The sequence below is a fragment of the Herpailurus yagouaroundi genome, unplaced genomic scaffold (genome assembly GCF_014898765.1).
Source record: "Herpailurus yagouaroundi ecotype Mexico unplaced genomic scaffold, PumYag 202, whole genome shotgun sequence".
Classification (NCBI taxonomy): domain Eukaryota; kingdom Metazoa; phylum Chordata; class Mammalia; order Carnivora; family Felidae; genus Herpailurus; species Herpailurus yagouaroundi.
Genome location: NW_024412433.1, coordinates 7,779,398 through 7,799,639, shown reverse-complemented (window position 1 = coordinate 7,799,639; position 20,242 = coordinate 7,779,398). Strand labels below are relative to the sequence as shown.

Below are 20,242 nucleotides of genomic sequence, written 5' to 3'. Positions count from 1 at the left end.
TCTTGTAGGTGAAGAAAACGTGTGTTTGTGTGTGTATGGTAAAATATATATAGAATACAACTTGTCATTTTAACCAGTTTTAAATACACAATTCAGTTGCATTAATTACATTCGTGATTTTGTGCAACCATTACTACTATTTATTCCAAAAATTTTTCATCACCCTAGCCAGAACTCTAGAACTGTTGAGCCCTAATTCTTCGTTTCACCTACCCCAGCCCCTGATAATCACTGATCTTATTCCTCTCTATAAATTTGTCTATTCTTGATATTTCACAGACGTGGAATCATACACTGTTTCTCCTTTGTGTCTGTCCTATTTCCTTTAGCTAATGTTTTCATAGTTCATTCATGTTGTAGCATGCATCAGCATGTCAGTCCTTTTTATGCCTGAATATTTCATTATATTGTGTGTCCCACATTCTGTTTATCCATGAATACTTGAATTGCTTCCACCTTTTGGCTATTGAATAGTGGATAATGCTGAAATGATCGTTGGTACACAAGTATCTGTGTGCCTGTTTTTAATTCATTTGGACTTATACCTGGGAGTAGAATTGCTTTCATGTGGTGATTCTCTATTTAGCAGTTTGAGGAATGTGGTTTTTTTTTTAATTTATTTATTTTGAGAGAGAGGGAGAGAGAGAGAGAATCCTGAACAGCCTCTGCACCGTCAGCATACAGCCCAATGCGGGGCTCGAACTCATGAATTGTGACATCATGACCTGAGCTGAAGTCAGATGCTTAAACAACTGAGCCACCCAGGCGTCCCATTGTAGGATTTTTTAAAGGATCTTTTTTTGGAAATTAAATACATAGTTACTAGAAGGGTTAATAAAAATAGAAAATCATGACGAATTATAAGAAATCTTGAAGTAATAATAACTACATCTGTTCTTTATTGAAACATAATTGGGGCTTGCCCAATTCTTTCACTGGCTTGTCCATTTTACTTCCTCTTCCCATTTTTTATCTTGCAAACACTCCTACCTAGGTGCCTAGTTTCTTTTAGACATCTCAGCAGGCATAGGGGTCTTGGGTGTTAGAACATTACAAGTAATTTACTTTACAGACTCTACCCTGCCCCAGTCTATCCCTTATAGCACCTCTAATAGACATGCCTGTTGTCTTTCTTGCCCTTTTAATACAAAATTATTACAATAGAAATTTACATAAAAAGAAATAACCTATGATAAACCTTGTTCGTGCTTTTATCTGAAAATAGGAATTTTCCACAACTCTAGCATGTCCGCCACAACGTGTACCTGCCCTTCTAGAGATTGAGTGAAGACTTGAAGGTCTCTGGAGCTACCTTCCTCGTGGCTCTTCTAGCCCCCTTTTCGGTGTGGTGCTCCTGATTCTGTTGCTTGCTTGTCCACTTCTAGCTTTATATTTGGCTTCCTGGATTACTTGGTAATCCACTTTTCTTGGGCTTACTGGTAATGAAAAGGGAAGATCAGCAACTTTTTGCAGTGGTATCATTTTCTCCTTACTTCCTGTCCCTTGCTCACTAGATTTCAGTTACCCTTAGGGTCCTTCTTCCCAGTCCATCCACTCATCCCCTTCTCTGGTACTTTCCAGGTCAGGCCAGTCTATGCTAGTGACAAGGGTTATTTATATCTGATTATAGTCACATTACCATAGAAATCGTAGAATTCTCGACCTGCGTGCGTCCTACCTACAAGATTGTGTGCTCTTCTTGACATGTGATACAGTCTACCCCTAAGGGCTTTCAGTGGAGCACTTCACATTGTTTGTAAATATTTCATAGCACTAAGTGAAAACAATAAATTTGCTTTCAGTAAGACTCCAAGGTCAGCCTCGCTTGTGGTACAAATGATACCAGCCCACTATGGTAGCATTGACTTTCCTCACCGATCAGAAGCTATAGTTAACAGTTACATGTTTTTGATAAAACAACAACAGAATAGCAAATTAATTTTCAGTTCAGTTAAGTTACTAAAAATACTTCCAAGTGTGAGATCCTGGGCAAAAATTAATGTTTAAAAATGTGCAATAAAAAAATCTGCTGTGATTAAAAGGTTAGAAACAACTGATTTAGTTCATTCCTTTTGTTTTACAGACAAGGAAACTGAGGCTCAGAGAAGTTACTTGGCTTGTCCAGTGTCCCACAGGAAGTTAGTGAGTTCATAAAAGAAAAATACCTTGTACTTACCATAACAAACTTCTGCATATGGATCATATTATTTAAGGAGCAAAGCATACCAGATCAATTTAATTTCTTTCTATAAGAATATGTTCGGCATTGTTCGTTGCCCACCTAATGTCTATTTCCCTTTTTCCCTTTCCCACATGTTCAGCTTTTCATCTGTTCCTTCCCCAGATTCCTTGTACTGTGGGTGAAGGTGACTCCAGCTGCCGAGCTGAGTCTTGGTTGCCTTAATACCAGTTGCTTGGTACGCTTGCTTACCTTATGCCAATTGAACTTTCTGCAGAATTGGAAGTATTCTAATCTGTACTGTCCAGTACGGCAGCCACTAGCTGCCTGTGATGGTTGTCCACTTGACATGTTAGTGTGACTGAGAAACTGAATTTTTAATTGTATTTCATTTTCATTAATTTTATTTTAAATCGCTACGTGTGGTTTGTGGTTACTGTATTAGACATTATATCTTCATACCATTTCCTCTTCCCAAGACACATGACCTCAGCGGTCTAATCGGGGTGACTCCTGCTTGGAGTTCTGGGATGTAAGAAGTTTCCTGATGGACATCAACAGGAAACATTTATCCCTAATCACTCCTGGCAGCGATTCTATGACTTGCTAATCAGTGTTGTGAATAGAAGAATGGAGAACTAGAAAAAAATCTGGGCCCCACCACCATTTGTGGGCCCTATATCAGCTGACCCTGGACCCTGACTTTCCTCTGGACTTGCAGGTGCGTGAGCCACTGAGTCACCTTTGATACAGATAAGCTGGTTTATGTTGAATGTTCCATCATCTCAACCAAGAATATCCAAGCAAACACAGAGGACATTATATGCCAGGAATTATGCTCCCTGCTGGGAAAAAAAGATGATCAAAGAATAAAATCTAGATGCTTGTCCTTGAGGTGAAATTAGTCTATAAGAGGAGTTATAGATAACAGATACGTGTTCTGGGTCTTACCTGCCTTAGTTCCCTTTGATGGGAATTGCCTTTACTAAAGTGGTAAATACAATCTGTCCCCTGTCCTCAGTGAACTGAGTGAACTCCTGACCCAAGGATCTTCAACACGTTGACTGGCCAGTAACCAGTTAGATTTTTTTCTCCACAGCTTGAGGACTCTGGAGCAAAAATGTGACATGGAATGAGGGCTGGAGACAATCGTTAGGGAACAGAGACTGCTAGTAACCACAGACCATGCACATAGAGAAGAGGAACAGATTTGCAGAGAGAGGGAAGAACCATTCAGAGAAGAAAGTGTAGAAGGTGAAAGGAGGAGGGAGGGGGGAGAAAGCAATTTATTCTCTGGGCCTTGAAGGGTGAGTAAGGTTTGCCAGGTGAAGAAGGGTAAAAAATATTGTTGGTATGAACAGAGTCACAGAAGTGGAGGGAGGCTAGAGTAGTATCTATAGTGAGAATAGTGCAGGGTGCCTGGTGGGCAGTCTGGAGAGGAGGCTGGAAAAAATAGACTGTGGTTGCCCAGTTATCTGTGGCTGCTAAGAGACTGAGGTACTGGGGAGTCATCCAAGGTTGTTAAGGAAAGGAGACTGTGGAAGAGGGGAGAAATTGGAGCAAGGCATGGGACCAGTTACGACTTGAGGTCATACTTGAAGACCTGACTGAGCAATGGCAGCTGTGATGTAGAAGAAGGGCTAGGTGACTGAGATATTTCAGAGCTAAAATTGGCAGAGTTAGATGGCAGATCAGGTATGGGACGTGAGGCAGAGGAGCTTTCAAGGAATGAGATCAACCTGATACCTGGTTTAGTAACTGCATGAGTACGTACAGTCTTTTAAATGAGACAGATAAGACCAGTGGTGAGACGCACTACGAATTCAGTTTCTGATCACATGTTGAATTTGAGTTATATGAAGGTCATTCAGGTCATGACATCCAGTAGGCATTTGGAAATAGAGGTGTAGACCCAGAGGAGGGATGGTGAGAGTTATAGGTCTGAACAGTATCATCAGTTGGGGCTATGGAAAATTGACAAGATTATCAAGTAGATGGCCCACGGTTGGAATGACTAGAAGTAGCCCTTGGCCTATAGAACCAAGCACAAGTTAGGAGATACAAAAAACTCAGGGACATGGTTGAAGGTTGGGAAGTAACTGATACTTGAGAGCTTTGTACAAGACCTAACAGAAGAGCACATGGAACTGGGATGGCTGGTGGCTATGTCAGATAAGTGTCTAACTTCAGCTCAGGTCTTAATCTCGCAGTTCGTGAGTTCAAGCCCCGCGTCAGGGTCTGTGCTGTCAGGAGCCTGCGTTGAGTTCTGTCTCTCTGTCTCTGCCCCTCTTCTGCTCATGCTCTGTCTCTCTCTCTCTCAAAAATAAAAAAACATTTAAAAAAAAAAAAAGAAGAAGAGGAAAAGAAAAGCATATGGAAGTAAGAGGGAAGTGATGAGTATTTTTGAAATGAAGGGATGCCTCTCTTTCCTTAGTGGGTATCAAATGATTAAGATGATTTGTATTTAAAAAGATGAATTCTCACAATTATTGAAAATCAACCTTTATTCACAGAGGACCTCTTTCTTTTGCATGAGAATGAATTGAAAGAGAAAAGTTGAATTTGATATTTATTGAACTGGGAAACAGAATCAGTTACAGATGGTGACTGATGATGTCTTCATATCTGCTTCCCGCTTCCTGGGATTCTAAGAAGGGAAGGCCCACTCAAGTAGATCTTCCCAAGTCATCCCTTTGGCCAGCATATGCCAAGTTTATTCAGTTGTGTGATGAAGTTTTTTTGTAACGTAGCATTTAACCTGCTTCCTTAAGGTTCCCGATCCTTTTTGTTTGGGTAGAGACCCTTTTGTTGCCACCACACAGAATTATATGCCTGCAGGTCCATCTTACTGGGATTGACTTCCCTTTTGGATCGTTCTAAATAATGCTCTTTCTCCACTGAGAACTAGGTTTTTTAAGTCATGCAGCAACCGTGTCGAGGGAAATCTTTGCCTAATGGAGTAGTGGTAGCTCTAATCTGTTGAGATTCACAAAAAGCTGTCGCGGAAGATTCCAACTAAGCCTATTGAAAAAAAAAAACACAACTGGGACATGTGGCTCTGGATGGGGAGAGAGAACTGACAGTTGTCCTACTCTGGGTATAGAATGTCCACCATTAAAGACAGATCTTATTTAACATTTTATAGGAGAAGATTATCCCTGGTTTTCAGATACTGCTTTAAAAAAAAGTGAACGAGTCACCCCATCCCTAGAAGTGGAACCATCCTCCCACCCCTGTATACCCTTTCACTAGCCCCCGGAGTAAAAGTTCAGCTACACAGTAAAGTCTCTCACCTCTGCTCCCAGTTAGCTGACCCCCGTTGGGCCCATCCCCTCAGCTCTGACTCATTTGCTTGAGCCAGAAGCAGCAATAAAGTATGAACTTGAGAGGCTTGGCCTTGGCTCTGACTTTCTTTTTGAACCTCCTATTTCAAAGCCCCCTTGATGCCAGCTTCTGCAGTTTAGACTGTTAGCACTCTTGACTCTGCAGTCCAGCCAGATCTCATTGCACCTGCCATTCCAGGTACAAATACTCCTTGGGCTCTCTGTGGTCCATTGGGGTAGGGACCCAAACCTATCTGGTTAGGCCTGTTGGCATCTCTACCAGGGAAGGGGGAGTTCAACAAACTGTGGCAACACTCTTACTAGGAGAAAAAGTACTGAGCAAGAGGTTTTGCTAGTCATTCTTGCCTCTTAGTGTTTAATTTTCCTTTTATGTTAAATAAATAAATAAATAAATAAATAAATAAATAAATAAATACCTTCATAATAAATACCCTCCTTGACTTCATAGGTTCTTGCAGAAATCAAATGAGGCAATGGAAGGCAAAGTATCTTAAAAAGGAGAAAGCATAGCATTTCTTTATAGGCATTTCCAAACCCATTTTTTTTTGAAACCTGTTGTCTCTTGAAACAATAATTGTCCAATCAGTCTTCCTGCAGAGGTTCTCAGATCCCGTATCAGTGATGACCTCTCATGGCTCTCTTTGGCTGTTCTTGCCCACCAGGGATCTCCTGCCTGCCTCTCCAGCTTATGTTCTTGCAGCTACCACTCAGACCTTAGGTCCAGCCAAGCTGGACTTCGTATTGGTCCGAAATACTCCCTGCCCTCTTCTGCCTTTGTGCATCTGTGCCTCCTCTTTTTTTTTTTTTTTTTTTTTTTTCTGTGAATGCTGCCTAATTATCCATCTCCTGTGAAAATCATCCCTCCAATCTTCAAATTTCAGCTGTCATTTTACACGTGTATTAATTATCTATTGCTGTGTAACAAATTGCCACATACTTAGTGGCTTAATGTAACATTTATTTTCTTGCATTTTCTGTGGGTCAGTGTAGCATCATAAGAAATATATATTTGGCCTCTGCCCCCAGTTCTTGACACAGAACTCCTAAAACCCTGGGAATTTCCTTAGTGATAGTGGCGCTAGGAGCATCTTTTGTTCTAATATTTGCTCTTTGACCCCGGTTCCCGACACAGAGCTCCTAAATCCCTTGGAATTTCCTGAGTGATAGGAGTATCTATTGTTCCATGAAGTGAGTCTTGATGGACCCCTGGATAGCTTCAGGATGGGGACTGGTTACCCAGAAGACCAAGCCATGATTAGAAACTTGAAATTTTCATCCCTACCCGCCATCTCTAGGGAGGGGAGAAGGGCTGGCAGTTGAGTGATAATTGATCATGCTTATGTGATGAAGCCCTCGTCAAAATTTCTGAACTCACAGGTTTGGGTTCGTGAATGCATCTCCATGCTGAGAGGGTAGTGCACCCCACTCCAGATACTTTCAGACCTCACCCTGTGTGCCTCTTCATCTGGCTATTCGTCTGCATCCGTTATTATATTTTTTGTTCTAAGCAGTAAACGTACATTAAGTGTTGCCCTTAGTTCTTTAAGCCTTTATAGAAAATTATTGAACCTGAGGAGTGGGTCGTGGGAATTCTCCCCTGCCCCCCAATATGTAGCCAACTCAGAAGTGTGGGTAACCTAGAGACCCACTACGTACGTTTGGTGTCTGAAGTTGGGGGTGGTCTTGTGGGACTGAACCCTTAACCTGTGAGGTCTGTACTAACTCTAGGTAGTTAGTGTCTGAATTGAATTAAATTGTAGGACACCCAGAGAATTAGGGAATTGCTTGGTGTGGAAAACCCATACATTTGGTGTCCAAGGTGTCGTGAGTATAGGATATGAGGTTCTCCTTTAGTCAGGAATCTGGGAATGGCTTGGTTCTGTCCTCTGCTTCAGAGTTTCCCACAAGGCCATAATCAAGGTGTCACTCAACCGAAGGCTAAGCTTATGTGGTTGTTGGCCGTGTTCAGTTCCTTGTGGGCTCTTGGGCTGAGATCTCAGTCCTTGCCGGCTGCTGACCAGAGGCTGCCTCAGCCCCTTGCTGCATGGGCCTCTTTATGTGGCAGCTGGCTTCACTGGATCCAGTGAGGGGATCTGCTAACAAGATGGAAGAGACAGTCTTATGTAACCCAGTCATTGAAGTGACAGCCCATCATCTTTGCCACATTCTGTTGGCTGGAAGGAAGATACAGGCCCTTCCCACACTCGGAGGGAGGGGATTATACACAGATGTGTAGCCCAGGAGGTGCGAGGATCCGTGGGGGCCATATTAGAGCCTGCTCACTGCAGGATGTTTCCTCCGTTACCTATTTCTTCCAACTAAATGTGCGATGTTTTCCTTCTGTGATTCTTCTTCATAGCTGCTTTTTTTTCAGTCTGTGTTCCATCACTGATCTTATTATGGTTGGATATTTTCTTCTCTCCCCTTATGTAACTGTTTTTGCTTATCTTTCATCCCCTTGCAACTCTGAGAACTGAGTCTTACATTAAGCAAAAGTTCTGCGAAAGACCCCTTTTTTTTCCTTCTTCGAAACCGATGAAGGACCAAGGTCCCTCTCCTGCTTAACACCTGAGTCCTTTGGGTCCACAGCAGCCACACAGGATCCATTATAAAACCTTCAGATTCACCAGTTTGGCATCAAAAGCAATGACTCATTCATGTCTATATAACCTGGCTGGGGTGATCCACATTAGTCTGATTTGCATTTAGAGTTAGAGCTTGTTACCTTATTAAGGAGAAACAATTTTCCGTCAGAGATGCTTCAGACATTAGCTGTTTTTGAGTGGTGCATTGTTCTGTTTCCTAGGGGGCCTGATGGATCTCAGATAATGAGGCAGTCTGTAAAAATCAACTTCTTCTTCAAACTGTTTTCTTTTGCCTATTAATGATCACTTTGTGATCATGCCTTTTTTAGGTCACAGCAAGTGAATTGATAAAGATGACTGGCTCTTGGAGAAGCAGCATTTTAATTCTTTCCCTTTTGCCCGAGCAGTGGGCTGGATCTTACTATTCCCATTCAGTAGGGACTATCTGAGAGATGTTCAGTAGGATAAAATATCTCATGTACTTTAAGAGGCTTGGGGCATAAGAAAGATATGTGTTTGATATATGTGGGACTGAAGACTCAGAAAACAGCAAAACTCATCTAGTCTAGCTTCCCATGTTTGAGGCCAGTCTCCACTTAACCCTCCAAGATAACTTAGTACCTTTTTCATTTCTTGAAGTTTTGATGGACCTTAGAGGTCGAGTAAATAAACACCAGTTTGATTTTAGTAAACACTGTGTTTCTCGTGTTGAAATGGTCTCGTTATAATCAGATGGAAAGGTTGTCCCCTTTAAGAAAACCTCAGATGAAAGTCAGCTTAAACTTGAAGGAATCATCCGTCTGCTGGGAAAGATGCAGAATTAGTAAGTTAAAGCCAGCTACATTGTGTGCCTACATTTTGGGTCTTTGGGGAGCCATGAAACTAAAAGTCAATTAAAGCTTTAGTGGAGAAAAATTTTAAAGTGGTTTCTCCTGGGCAAGAGAAAGATTTGGAGCAGAGAGTGCTTGGGGAAAAGCAGGAGAGTGTTGACGATGTAATTAATACAGTTCACAGCTGGAATGGGAATCCGTGCAGAGCTCCATCTGAGAAGATGGCCCTGTGAGAAACTCAGGTTTGGGCCTGAAAGCCACACTATCTAAGGTTTCGGCTCCAACTCAGGAACCTGAAGGCATCTGCATGGTCAGCCTGATATGGAGGGTGACAAAATCCTGCCATGATGAGTACCTCTTTTCTTAACCTCTCACCGGTCCGCAGATGAGAACAATATAGAAAAATTGGTAGTGAGGGGGTTTTTCCCCTCCTAATGCTTGAGTGTTAGCTTTCCTTTTGTTCATCTCTTCTTCCTTTTACTCTTAATTTGTTAAGTCCTTCCTTCCCCAGCCTCGACCCATCTGTCTGCTCTCAGACATTATCATCTAATTGATGTTCCCAGCCTCTACCCCAAGATGTAGAACCATATCTCCAGCTTGGGTAGAGGATATTGTCATAATTATATCCCATTGTCATCCCAAACTCAAAATTTGCCCCAAACAGAGTTGATTGACTTCTCCAAGTGTCTTATCACTCAGGCAGATCTCTCAAAATCATGTTTTCTTTTCTGTTCTCACTTCCATCAATCCTGTGAGGATCCTGAAGGTTGTATGGCATCATGGGAAGAGCACGAGGTACCAGCATTCATGACACTTAAGTTTGAATCCTGCCCTTGCCACTTCCCAGCTGGTATCCATGGGCAAGGCTGTTACTTGATCTTTGTGAGCCTCATTTCTCTTCTGTCTGCAATTGGCATGATAATACCCACCTACCTCATTGGATTATTGGAGAATACTAAATGTGGTGGTGTATGTAAATCACCTAGCACAGTGCCAGATGTGTGCAGTAGGTGCTTTAATATCTAGTTCCTAGTTTTATTTTGAATGCACAGAGCACAGTTCCTGGCATGTTCAGGGCCACTGTTTGGGGATGCCATTTGCATTTGATCCTCCGCTGGAATTGTGGAGCCCAGCTTGGAAGGTAGTGGATACCCTCCACTTCCTCTAGCCCTTTTCAGCAGAGGAGTTTGGCTTACATGTTTCAGAGAAAACAAAAGCTGCCCACCCCCCACGGTCCCTCTCAGCTTTCAGCCACCATATTTACAGATGGCTTGTCTCCTCCTCCGTTTACAGAGAAGGTGGCATCTCTGTCCTGCTGCCTGAAGCTGCCTGAAGCTAATCTTTTTCCCTTGGTTCTGGATCCCATCCCTTCCTGCCCAGGGCCCCCTCCTGTTCCTAATTGTGGCCTCTTCAACCACACCTTCTGTAGTGGTTCCTTCCCATCAGCAATTAACTGTGACCGAGACTCCCTTATCTTAAAAAAATAAAGCAGCAACCATGTTGTAATTTCTCTCTACCCCTACAGCTACCACCCTGTATTATTCCACTTCTTTGTGGTCAGACTTCCGGAGCCTGGTCCACACCCTCATCTCCTCAGTTTACCATTCATTTAGTTCCCTGCGCACGGCATTCTGACTTCACTGTGTTTCCTTCTTTCAAATTAGTCTTACTGGGGTTGCCTGTGACTTTGTTACTAAGGCCACTCTGCTGACCATCCTTTCCCTGTTAAAGTGCTTGATTTTGTTTTGTTTTGTTTGTTTTGTGTTTCTTCTCTCACCCCACATTAGCCTGATTTTTCTCCCACTTCCCTGACCATACCTCAGTTTCCTTGCAGGCTTTTCTACTCCTGCTTTCTTAAATATTGGTGTTTCTCCCTGCTTTGACCCTTCTAATTTGACCCATTTCCGAAGAGGCCATCGCACTTATCCATTTGCCCTCACCACACGGGGGACACCCTCATTTCCGTCTCCAGCCCAGACTCTCTCTTAAGCATCAGATCACCTCAGACTCACTAAGTCCCAACTGAACTTCCATCGCCTCCTGGTTGCCTGTGGATGCTCTTCCTGTGGTGGCTCATAGCCCATTTGTCTGTAGCGTGGTTCGTACACTTTAGTGTGAGTCAGAATCAGAACCCCCTGGGGAGCTTGTACTAACAGACTGCTGCCCCCACTCCCCGCCCCCAGGTCCTGAATCAGTAGATCTGGGCGGGGCCTGAGAACTTGCATTTCCAAGAGTTCCCAGGTGATGCTGCTGCTGCTGGTCCAGGACCTCTACTCTGAGAACTTCTGTTTACGGAATTAAGGCAGCTTTCCCCATTTCTTACTCTTCCCCATATGACCTCCCTCCCTCAGCTCCCCGCTAGCTCCAAATAATCATGTCAATCTTGCCTTGTAAGTACCTCTCTATATAGAACCCTCAATCCCCTCTGCCACTAGTCTGATTGATTGCAGTAACCAGCTAACAACTGGCTTCTCTGTCTCCAGTCTCACTTCTCCTAAATCTGCCCCCTACATAGCAACCAATGTGAGCCTCTGAAAGTGTAAGTCATGTTAGTCTCCCGCCTACTTTTTTCTATAGCTCTTCATTGCCTTTGGGATAAATCCACACTTCCTTATGTTGACCTGGCCTCTGTCTGCCTGCATAGCGCCAGCTCGTCTCCCCTTACTGCACATTGAAGGCACCAAGCGTACAGAACAGTGTATGTAATGCAAATATATATTGTGTAGCAATTAGTGTGTACTGTATTCTAGCCACTATAGCACTTTTACACACATTAATTTCATTTAGTTTTCCCATTAACCCTGTAAGATTGGTTACATTTTACAGAGGAAATGTGGCCCATTTTATAATGTTGCCATCATCCTGTACACCAGTCATGTGCAGTCTTTTGTGTCCAGGATAGCAGGGTTGTATTCACTCCAAACTCATTGCAACAGCTCATAATAATAATAATAATAATAATAATAATATCAACAACAACAATATATTAATAGTATCTAACATCTCTGTTTTTGTTATTGTACTTTGTGCCAGGGCACTACCTATAAACATATATCATGGAAACTGTTCCTGATTTCCTAAGAAGGAAATTCAGAAAGAAGGAGTAACTCTTTCAAAGCCACATAGTTTAAGGTCACAGGACCTAGGTTTGAATTTAGGTCTTGTGACTTCAAAGCTCATGCTTTTAACTACTCTATCATCTGTATGGGTGGAAGCAGTAAAATTATATGGAGAGCCATTTATCACTTGGCATCAATGTCTATCTATAACTGAATTATAAAATTTTTGGCAACCCTCCCCTCCTCATTGGAACCCACCCACATGTAGCTATCTTTCTTCCAGATCTCATTCAACTGTGGTGGCTGGACTTGGAGTCATACTGGGTCCTGACTCACCCTCTACTAACCATTTTCTTGAATGAACCCTGGGAGAAGTTACTTTACCTTTGAACTGCTGATTACTGGTCTCTAAAAATCAAAATAGTAATACTTCCTTCATGGAGTTGCTGGGAAAAAAAGTGTGAGAGTACCAGCCTCTTCTCTCACCCCTTGTGCTTCTGTCTTATGTAACATTAGGCACGATCACAGGAGCTTCCTTACTGCCTCCCTGTTGTGTTTCCTGCATAGATCACCACTGCCCCCTCCCCTGTTCCTACCCCATCAGTGTCCCTAACTATGCTCTACACTGCTACCTGAAAAATATTTGTAAAATACAAATCCCAGGGACTTTCTGTTAATAGTAATGGTGGGCTGTTATTAAGACACACTTCTGCCCACTGAAGAAACTAAAAATATTTGAATAAAGTGAAAAAAAAAACTAAAACTTAGACCATTAAAGAGCTAACAAGCATTACCAGGTTAAAACTGGAATGGGGAACCCAGGCAATAACTGCAGATTTGACCAGCAGTGGTGGGGAACAGAAATAAAGCAGCTGGGGTCTCACAAGAAGGTGGGACATCAAAGGGCTACACCATGTGGGTGAGGGTAGACCTGAAATGTACCAGCTCACAGGTGGAATTACAGTCTGGCTTCAAACTGACTGGGTCAACCAAGGAATCTCCAATCTTTTTTTTTTTTTTTTTTTTTTTTTTATTTTTTTCAACGTTTATTTATTGTTGGGACAGAGAGAGACAGAGCATGAACGGGGGAGGGGCAGAGAGAGAGGGAGACACAGAACCGGAAACAGGCTCCAGGCTCTGAGCCATCAGCCCAGAGCCTGACGCGGGGCTCGAACTCACGGACCGCGAGATCGTGACCTGGCTGAAGTCGGACGCTTAACCGACTGCGCCACCCAGGCGCCCCAAGGAATCTCCAATCTTGAATTGGCTTAAGGGCTGGCATGCTTGCAGGTATCTGGCAAAACCAAGTGGAAGTTCTTTCCAAAGGAAGGTTTCTTCAACCTAGGCCTCAAATTATTCAGTGATCAGTGCATAAACATAACCATAATGAAATTAATTCAGTGGATGAGGAAAAGTATAGTGTTTTTGATTACATAGTTTAAAGAACAATGCCTCAATGGACAAATTTAACAGAAGACTGGATGAAGCTGAAGAGAAAATTAACAAAGTGGAAGGCAGTAAGAAAAAATTACCAGAGTATAGCATGGGGAGACAAATAGAAAACACAGAAGAGGAGGGTCTAAATAAGTTAAAGCTCCTTCTAAGAAGGAGATGAGTGAAGGAAATAAGCAAAATGAAATTTAAAGGTAGTAGCTGAAATGTTCCGTAACAGGTGAGATACCAAATCACAGATTTAAGATGACCTGTGATTACAAGTAGAATTTTTTGAAAATCCAGACTTAGGTACATCAAGAGGAACTACCAAGAAAACCAAAGGCAAAGAGAAAATCATAAAAGCAGCTAGAGAAAATGACAGATTCACTTCAAAGGAGCAACAGACTGACCATTGACATCTCATCAAATATAACTCTGATTATATTACTGTCAAAATTTTCAATAACTTTTCATTTCTATAACATAAAATACATACCCTTCAGCATATCACATAAAGCCTTTTGTGGTCTGATTCCTGCAACTTGTTTAGATACATAGAAACTTCCTCCTTCTCAGTTTATTCTTGATTGTGTGCCTTTGCACATGTTCTCTTCCTCTCTGGAATGCTCCCTATGCCCATCCATCTAACTAGCTCCTGCTCAGTCTTGCCAGTTTCACTCAGGTTTGCTGTCAAGCTGCCTGGCTCCCTTCTCACTGCCTTTGGGCACACTGCTTACCAGTAGTTACCAGCACCATGTACTTTCACTGTTTGAATCTTTGTCTCATTTCTAGCATATTAGCTCTCAGAGGACAGAGACAGGGCCATTTGCAGTGCCTGATATTCCACAGATGTTCAAGACCTTCACTGGGTTAACTTCAGCATTTCACTTGGTTCCAGCTACTTAAATATCTTGATGTAGGTTTTCATGGCTCTTCCCATGATGTTCTGATTCTTGCTTGTATGGAGAACTGGTCACCACAGTCAGCACCAGGATCCCTGCACGTCAGTGACTGGCCCTGCCTCTTCATCACTCCCGTGTCCTTGATGAAACTAAAATGAAGTTGTGGTGTGGAGCAAATGAGGTAATGTGTGTGAACATGCTGTGAAAACTGGCACCACTCAGTTCATTAGCTTTATTTCAGAGTGAGAGACTTGGTTGGGCTGCAATTTGTGAAGGAGGGAACTCATCGCTGCCCCTGAGCTTTGGCTTGGCAAGATCTGGATGTGAGTCCTGGGACGACTATCAATGTCATCCCTGGCAAACTTGCAGCATAGCAAATGATTATAACATGAATGTTTCCTTGCCCCTGGGAGGACTTGTCCTGCTGCTTCTAGGTTTCCATGGGGAGAGGGGCCCATAAAATAAGTTTCCCTGGTTGTTTGGTTTTGAGAGATCTGAAGGGAAATATTTTCATATTTCATACATATCACAGTTTTCACTGAGTTCTTGTTGGAAATAGTAAATTCCTGTGGCCCTTTGTCAAGAGATGACAAAAGATTGGGTCTGCCAGTTTGTCACTTGTTTAAATGGATACATTGAAACTCCTTTTGCCCAGTTCCTTGCCTTTTTCTTCACATTGCCCCACTTGGCATTATAGTTAAGTCATCTGAAAACCTTTTGATGTGTTTGTAAAACATTAACTATCATCAGACTTGTCAGTTTGTTGTTTATGTATGAGAAGACCAAATCAGGACCATTTTTCTTACCAAAACCAGGTGTTGGGTTTGCACTTGATAGATGTCAAGTGGCAATGCCAACCCCACCAAGCCATGGCATTTTTATTTTTTAAATGTTTAAAATAGAAGCTTCAGATTATCTATAGAAAGAGATTAGACTTTTTCTTCCTAGAGTATTTCTTGGGGGCTATTGTTAGTGTACTATATCTATTTCTTAGAAAAATCTCTCTTTTAGATGAAGAATTTTGGTAGTCACTAGTTTCTAGAATTTTTTTAACTAGAAGGGACCACAAAATGCATGGGCCACCTCTGCCTTCACTATGACAAAACTGAAGGCCATGGGGATGCAAAACCTTTACCCTTGTGAGCACTACCAGCCTGTCCTATTCTAGTAATTTCTTCATGGAGAAATTACTCCTCTAGTCTTTCCTGTACCAGGGAAATGTCTCTTGTACCGGGTTGATGTCTCTATCAACCTAGCTGCCGATGTCAGAAAGCTGGAAATAGTCACTTCGCTTCTCATAGTTAATGATATCTGGTGACCATCAAAATCTATTGGTTCCACTCCAAAATATGTCTTAGGTGGTTCTTTTTAATTCCATCTGCAGTACCTGCATTGTAGTACTGTCCTCGCCTGTCTGGACTGCTGTGGTAGCTCTTAACTGGCCTTCCTAGTTCCACTCTTAGCTTGCTTGAACTGCACCTTGGGCAGTGTCATCTTGTGCAAAATCCTTAGCCAGTTTCCCACCGTATTTAGGTTTCGATTCAGGATGCTTAAATCCTAGAAGACCCCAGCTGACTTGACTCTTGCTACCTCTCATTCTCATCCCTTGCCATGCTCATTCTTGGGCTTGCTCCATTCTGGCTCCACGGTCTTCTTTCTGTTCCTTGTTTGTGCCAGAACTTTCCACTCTGTCTGCCTCTTCCCAAGTGCCATTTCCCACCTGGGGTTTTCTGTCCCCTTCTTCACTCCTGTACGCACCATCCTCAGGTCTCAGCTTAAATGTCACTTCCACACAGGGCCTTTCCCTGACCCCTTTGTCTAAATTGCATATTGGGAGGATTCTTCCTCCTTGGAACTATTCTTTCCTTCTTAGCCTTCATCACAGTTTATAACTTTATGTTTATCGAGTGGTTATTTATTCGAATATCACTCATACATTAAATGTTCTGTAAAGGCTGGAACCATATTTCTTTTATTCACCACTGAATCCTTAATGCCCCTTGCTCAATAAATACACATGGAATAAATGAATAAATGAAGAATCTTGTGATTAAACAATGCAGTAGGTTCTCTCATTAAACTGACAACTTTGCTATTTAGCGTAGCAAGACGTAGTTGTTGGAAACCTATTAAGGTGATTCACCTTTCTTCTAACCTGGCATTGCGTTTCTTCACATTCATTGAACGTATCTGTGATGCTCTCCTGCAGGGCTATAAACTTCAGTTTAATTTATTAGAATGCATCTTTGAACAAAGCTTTATTTCTGTCAGGACTTCCTTATGAACACAGAACCTGAAAAGGTCATGTTCAGGGGTGGTATCTGAAAATCATGATTGGGCTCACTTCCATGGCTTGCCTTCTTTCTCTGGATGCAACCTGGCATAACCTTTGGAACAGAAGACTTTCTTGTTGTTGGGGTGCAATATAAGGCAACAGTCATTTTAAGTTGGAAGCATCAGCGACTATGACAGAAAGTTGCATGCCCAGGATTTGGGCTGCCTGAGAAGACCCCTCACTACCTTGTCTTGATTGCCAACTCTTGAGACTATTAACTCAGATAGCAGATATGTAGGTAGAGTGTACTGGTTTGTTGGTAGTCCCAACCTCTTAATCTTTCTTGAATGACCTTGTTCTGCAAAACACATTGGCAAGATATGTTATGGAACATATCAACAACTTTGTGTGTGTGTGTGTGTGTGTGTGTGTGTGTGTTTTCTTTTTCTCCCCAAGAATATGAAAGATGTTGTTCTGGGAACATCTAATGATCTTGTAATCCTGAACTATGGTCTAAAATAAAAGGTAAATATTCTCTTTTACTGATGGACAGGGTGATCCACAATGGGAAAGTTTTCGTTTGTTTTTTCTTTTTAGAAAACAATGAGAATTCTGCTTTCAGTGGGCACTATGGTAGGTATATTTCAGCATAGATAGAAAAGCTGATCATTTAAGCTGATCATTAAGCTGATTAAGATGATTATTCTTAAGCCCCAGTAGGTCAGATCATGTCAGTGTTTCCAGAGTATGCCCAGAATGCTAACAATTGGCCTTAAGTTGAGCCTTTGCTAAGAACCACCCAGCCCTGAAAAGGATTCATTTATTTATTTATTTTGGCCCTGGTAATGTCTAAATGATAAGTGCAAGTCCCTCTTAGCTATCTGGAGTGGGTCCCACATGAATTTGTTGTGACCCCTAGAATCTAGAAACTCCAGTAAGGTTGGATAAGATATTTAGTGGGGGAACTCCAAAGTAACACATGAAAATACAAGATATTAAATGTTCAGAAGTGTGTAATTTGCTGCATTTGTTCATGAGTGGTTTTAATACTTCTGGTACAGAGCCTAACTCTCTTTTTATTGGGGAGATGTGGTTTCAGTTTCTTGGGTGAATGTGCATTTTATAAGTTTCTTAAGAAAGGAAATTAAACATTAAAAGCCTTTAAATACTTTACTCTTTATATAATGTCACTAAGAAAAGCCAGGAAAATTAGGGTTGGCTTATTTATTTATTTATTTATTTAATAAATATAATCTATTTTCCACCATTTTGTTTGTTATGGCTGGTATCAAAGTAGTTTTAAAAGTTAACATTTATTTTGATTTCAGCAGATGTGCATAATAAATTAACCTATCTCTGTTCATTGTGGGCTGGGGCAGTATTTCACATCTAGTTTGTTTGGCATTTTGACACAGCTGATTTAGTTCAATTCAACATAGTTTGACACTCCCGCTTATATGACACTTAGCATATGAATAACATTAAATAGATCAAATGTGGCCTGCTGAGTAAGAGCATTCATGCAGGTTGGTGATGTGACTGACCTTAGCTAAGACCCTTAACCACCGTGAGTCTGGGTTTCCTTTTTGTAAAATGAGTAGTTGAGAGTAAATGGTGCTCTGGATTTAAAAACTCCGTGACTCCGTATGCCTAATAGATATGCATCTAACTGATTCCTTTCTCCCTTTTTCACTCTCTCCTTAATTTAGGAAAAGAAGATGCCGATGCCCCCGTCACAAAAGATGAGAGCACCTCCATGTCACAGGACACAAGAGTTTTATCAGAGAAGTCTCTGCAAAGATCAGCAAAGGTCATTGCATACAGATTTTCTGCACTTGTCCAAATGACTGTCACCTGAGCTACCTATCAAAGGTCTCTCATACGATTCAGTTAGGACTCTAGTTGGTCAGTTAATCCGAAAAGTCAGTGGAAGCAAGGAGTCATAAAAAGCTAATGTTTTTTATAACTTTAAGTATATATGTATGTGTTGATTTGTCTGTGTTTGGATGAAGGTCCAAAGTCTTTTCTTTGTGCGTGGGTTTGTTTATTGAGGTTTTATGTTATGTTTTTCTGCTTAAACCACACTTGTAATGTGACATCTTTGATTTCCAGTTTGGGTTATGTGAAGTGGAATGAGGATTTAGGCTCTAGTGAAGCAATATGAATGTAGACTCCTTCTAGATTCTCAGTTTTTTTGCTCCATATTTTTTAATGTTGTCATGTCCATATCTCATTCAAAAGCAAGTTTTTAGTGTCCTTTTTAGTTTTTCTCAAGTATTCAATTTAGTTATTATAGACACAAAAAGTTGCTTTTGTATCCTATCTTTGTTGCTTTGCATAATTCAATTTTAGTTTTCAATTATATATGCCAGTGGCATATTCAGATATGGGATCAACCACGGCTGCCCCTAACTGTGCAAACAGCTCATGGTGGAACAGGTGGTTCAGTGAGTGGTAGTAAAAGCATGAGGCTTTCTCCACCCGAGGCATCCTTCAGCACATTTAACCTGTGGTGGTAGTGTTGCCACTCAAGCTAGCAAATCGGTCAGGATGGTATTTCTTGCATATTGACCTGAGGACATTTCTAAATTATGTCACGTATATGTTACCCTCAACTGCCTGCCCGGCTATTTTAATAAGCATTTTGAACACTCACCGTGTAACAGGCAACATGCTAGGTATGTAAGATCATAATGAATTGAAAACCTGCGGGCTGGATCCAGCTTACAAACCTGTGTTTTGTTTGACCTGTGCAGTATTTAAAACTTTTGACTGAGTAGCTTACTGAAAAAATCAGACTTCTGGCTTCTCTTGACGACACAAAACATCCGGCAACACTGGGCCACATTCTTATGTCACTGTAGTCGGAGCTGAGTACAGGCAGGCCTCTGTAGATGGAACCTGTGTTCTGCAATTTGCTGCTGCCCCCCAATGGTACCCTCTCTCTTGCTGGGTTGGTTTGTTATGGGGGGATAGTTTCTCAGTGAATTCAATCTAAAATCACAAGGCAAAACAGCACTTGTATGCAAAACTTATGCTGTGGTCAAGTCATTTCTACTACAGCTGATGTATGAATCACAACTGATGTCAAACTGCTTCATACATTTCCCATGCTGTCAGATATTAAAACAAGAAGCAAGGACTTCTAGTTCAGACAAGACGGCATAGACTTGTTTTTCCTTGCTCTTTCCCACTAGTGTAACTATAAACCCTGGCAAATAATGAGAGGCAACCATAGATGAATTCTGAAAGGTGAAGAGAGGAAGGCAGGCTAGTTAGGGCCTCAAAGACTAGAGAACAACATGGCAGCAGAGAACTTTACAACCCCTCCACCAACAGAAGGACACTGGGCCCAGTGTTTCTGGATCTAACTTGGCAACAGAAGGTGGCCCAGGCAGACTCGCTCCTCACTCAGATCTAGCAGGAGTCCCTCCAGCAACACCAGGCGGTCCTGACAGTACCTTTAAGAGGGATTGAGTGGGAGCCTTGCTGACAATAAGTGGCCAGGACAAAGGCCCCCCTTCCCTGCCACACCTGAGACTTCTCTCCCAAGAAGACCAAGAGACACCGCACATTGGGTGGCTCTGGCATGGGGGTTCTGCCAAAGAAGTGGCCCAGCCCCGGAAGCCTCTTT

The 20,242-nt window shown here is 42.0% G+C and overlaps 1 protein-coding gene across 5 annotated transcripts in view; it reads left to right on the top strand.

Annotated features, from left to right (window-relative positions):
* Window positions 1–20,242, top strand: part of DIS3L2 (DIS3 like 3'-5' exoribonuclease 2) — a 354,030-nt gene that overhangs the window by 138,109 nt on the left and 195,679 nt on the right. For all 5 annotated transcript variants that reach the window (XM_040450689.1, XM_040450690.1, XM_040450687.1 and 2 more), the window contains one exon: window positions 18,318–18,418. In XM_040450689.1, the coding sequence (XP_040306623.1) occupies window positions 18,318–18,418 (101 nt within the window). The remainder of the gene's footprint in view (window positions 1–18,317; window positions 18,419–20,242) is intronic.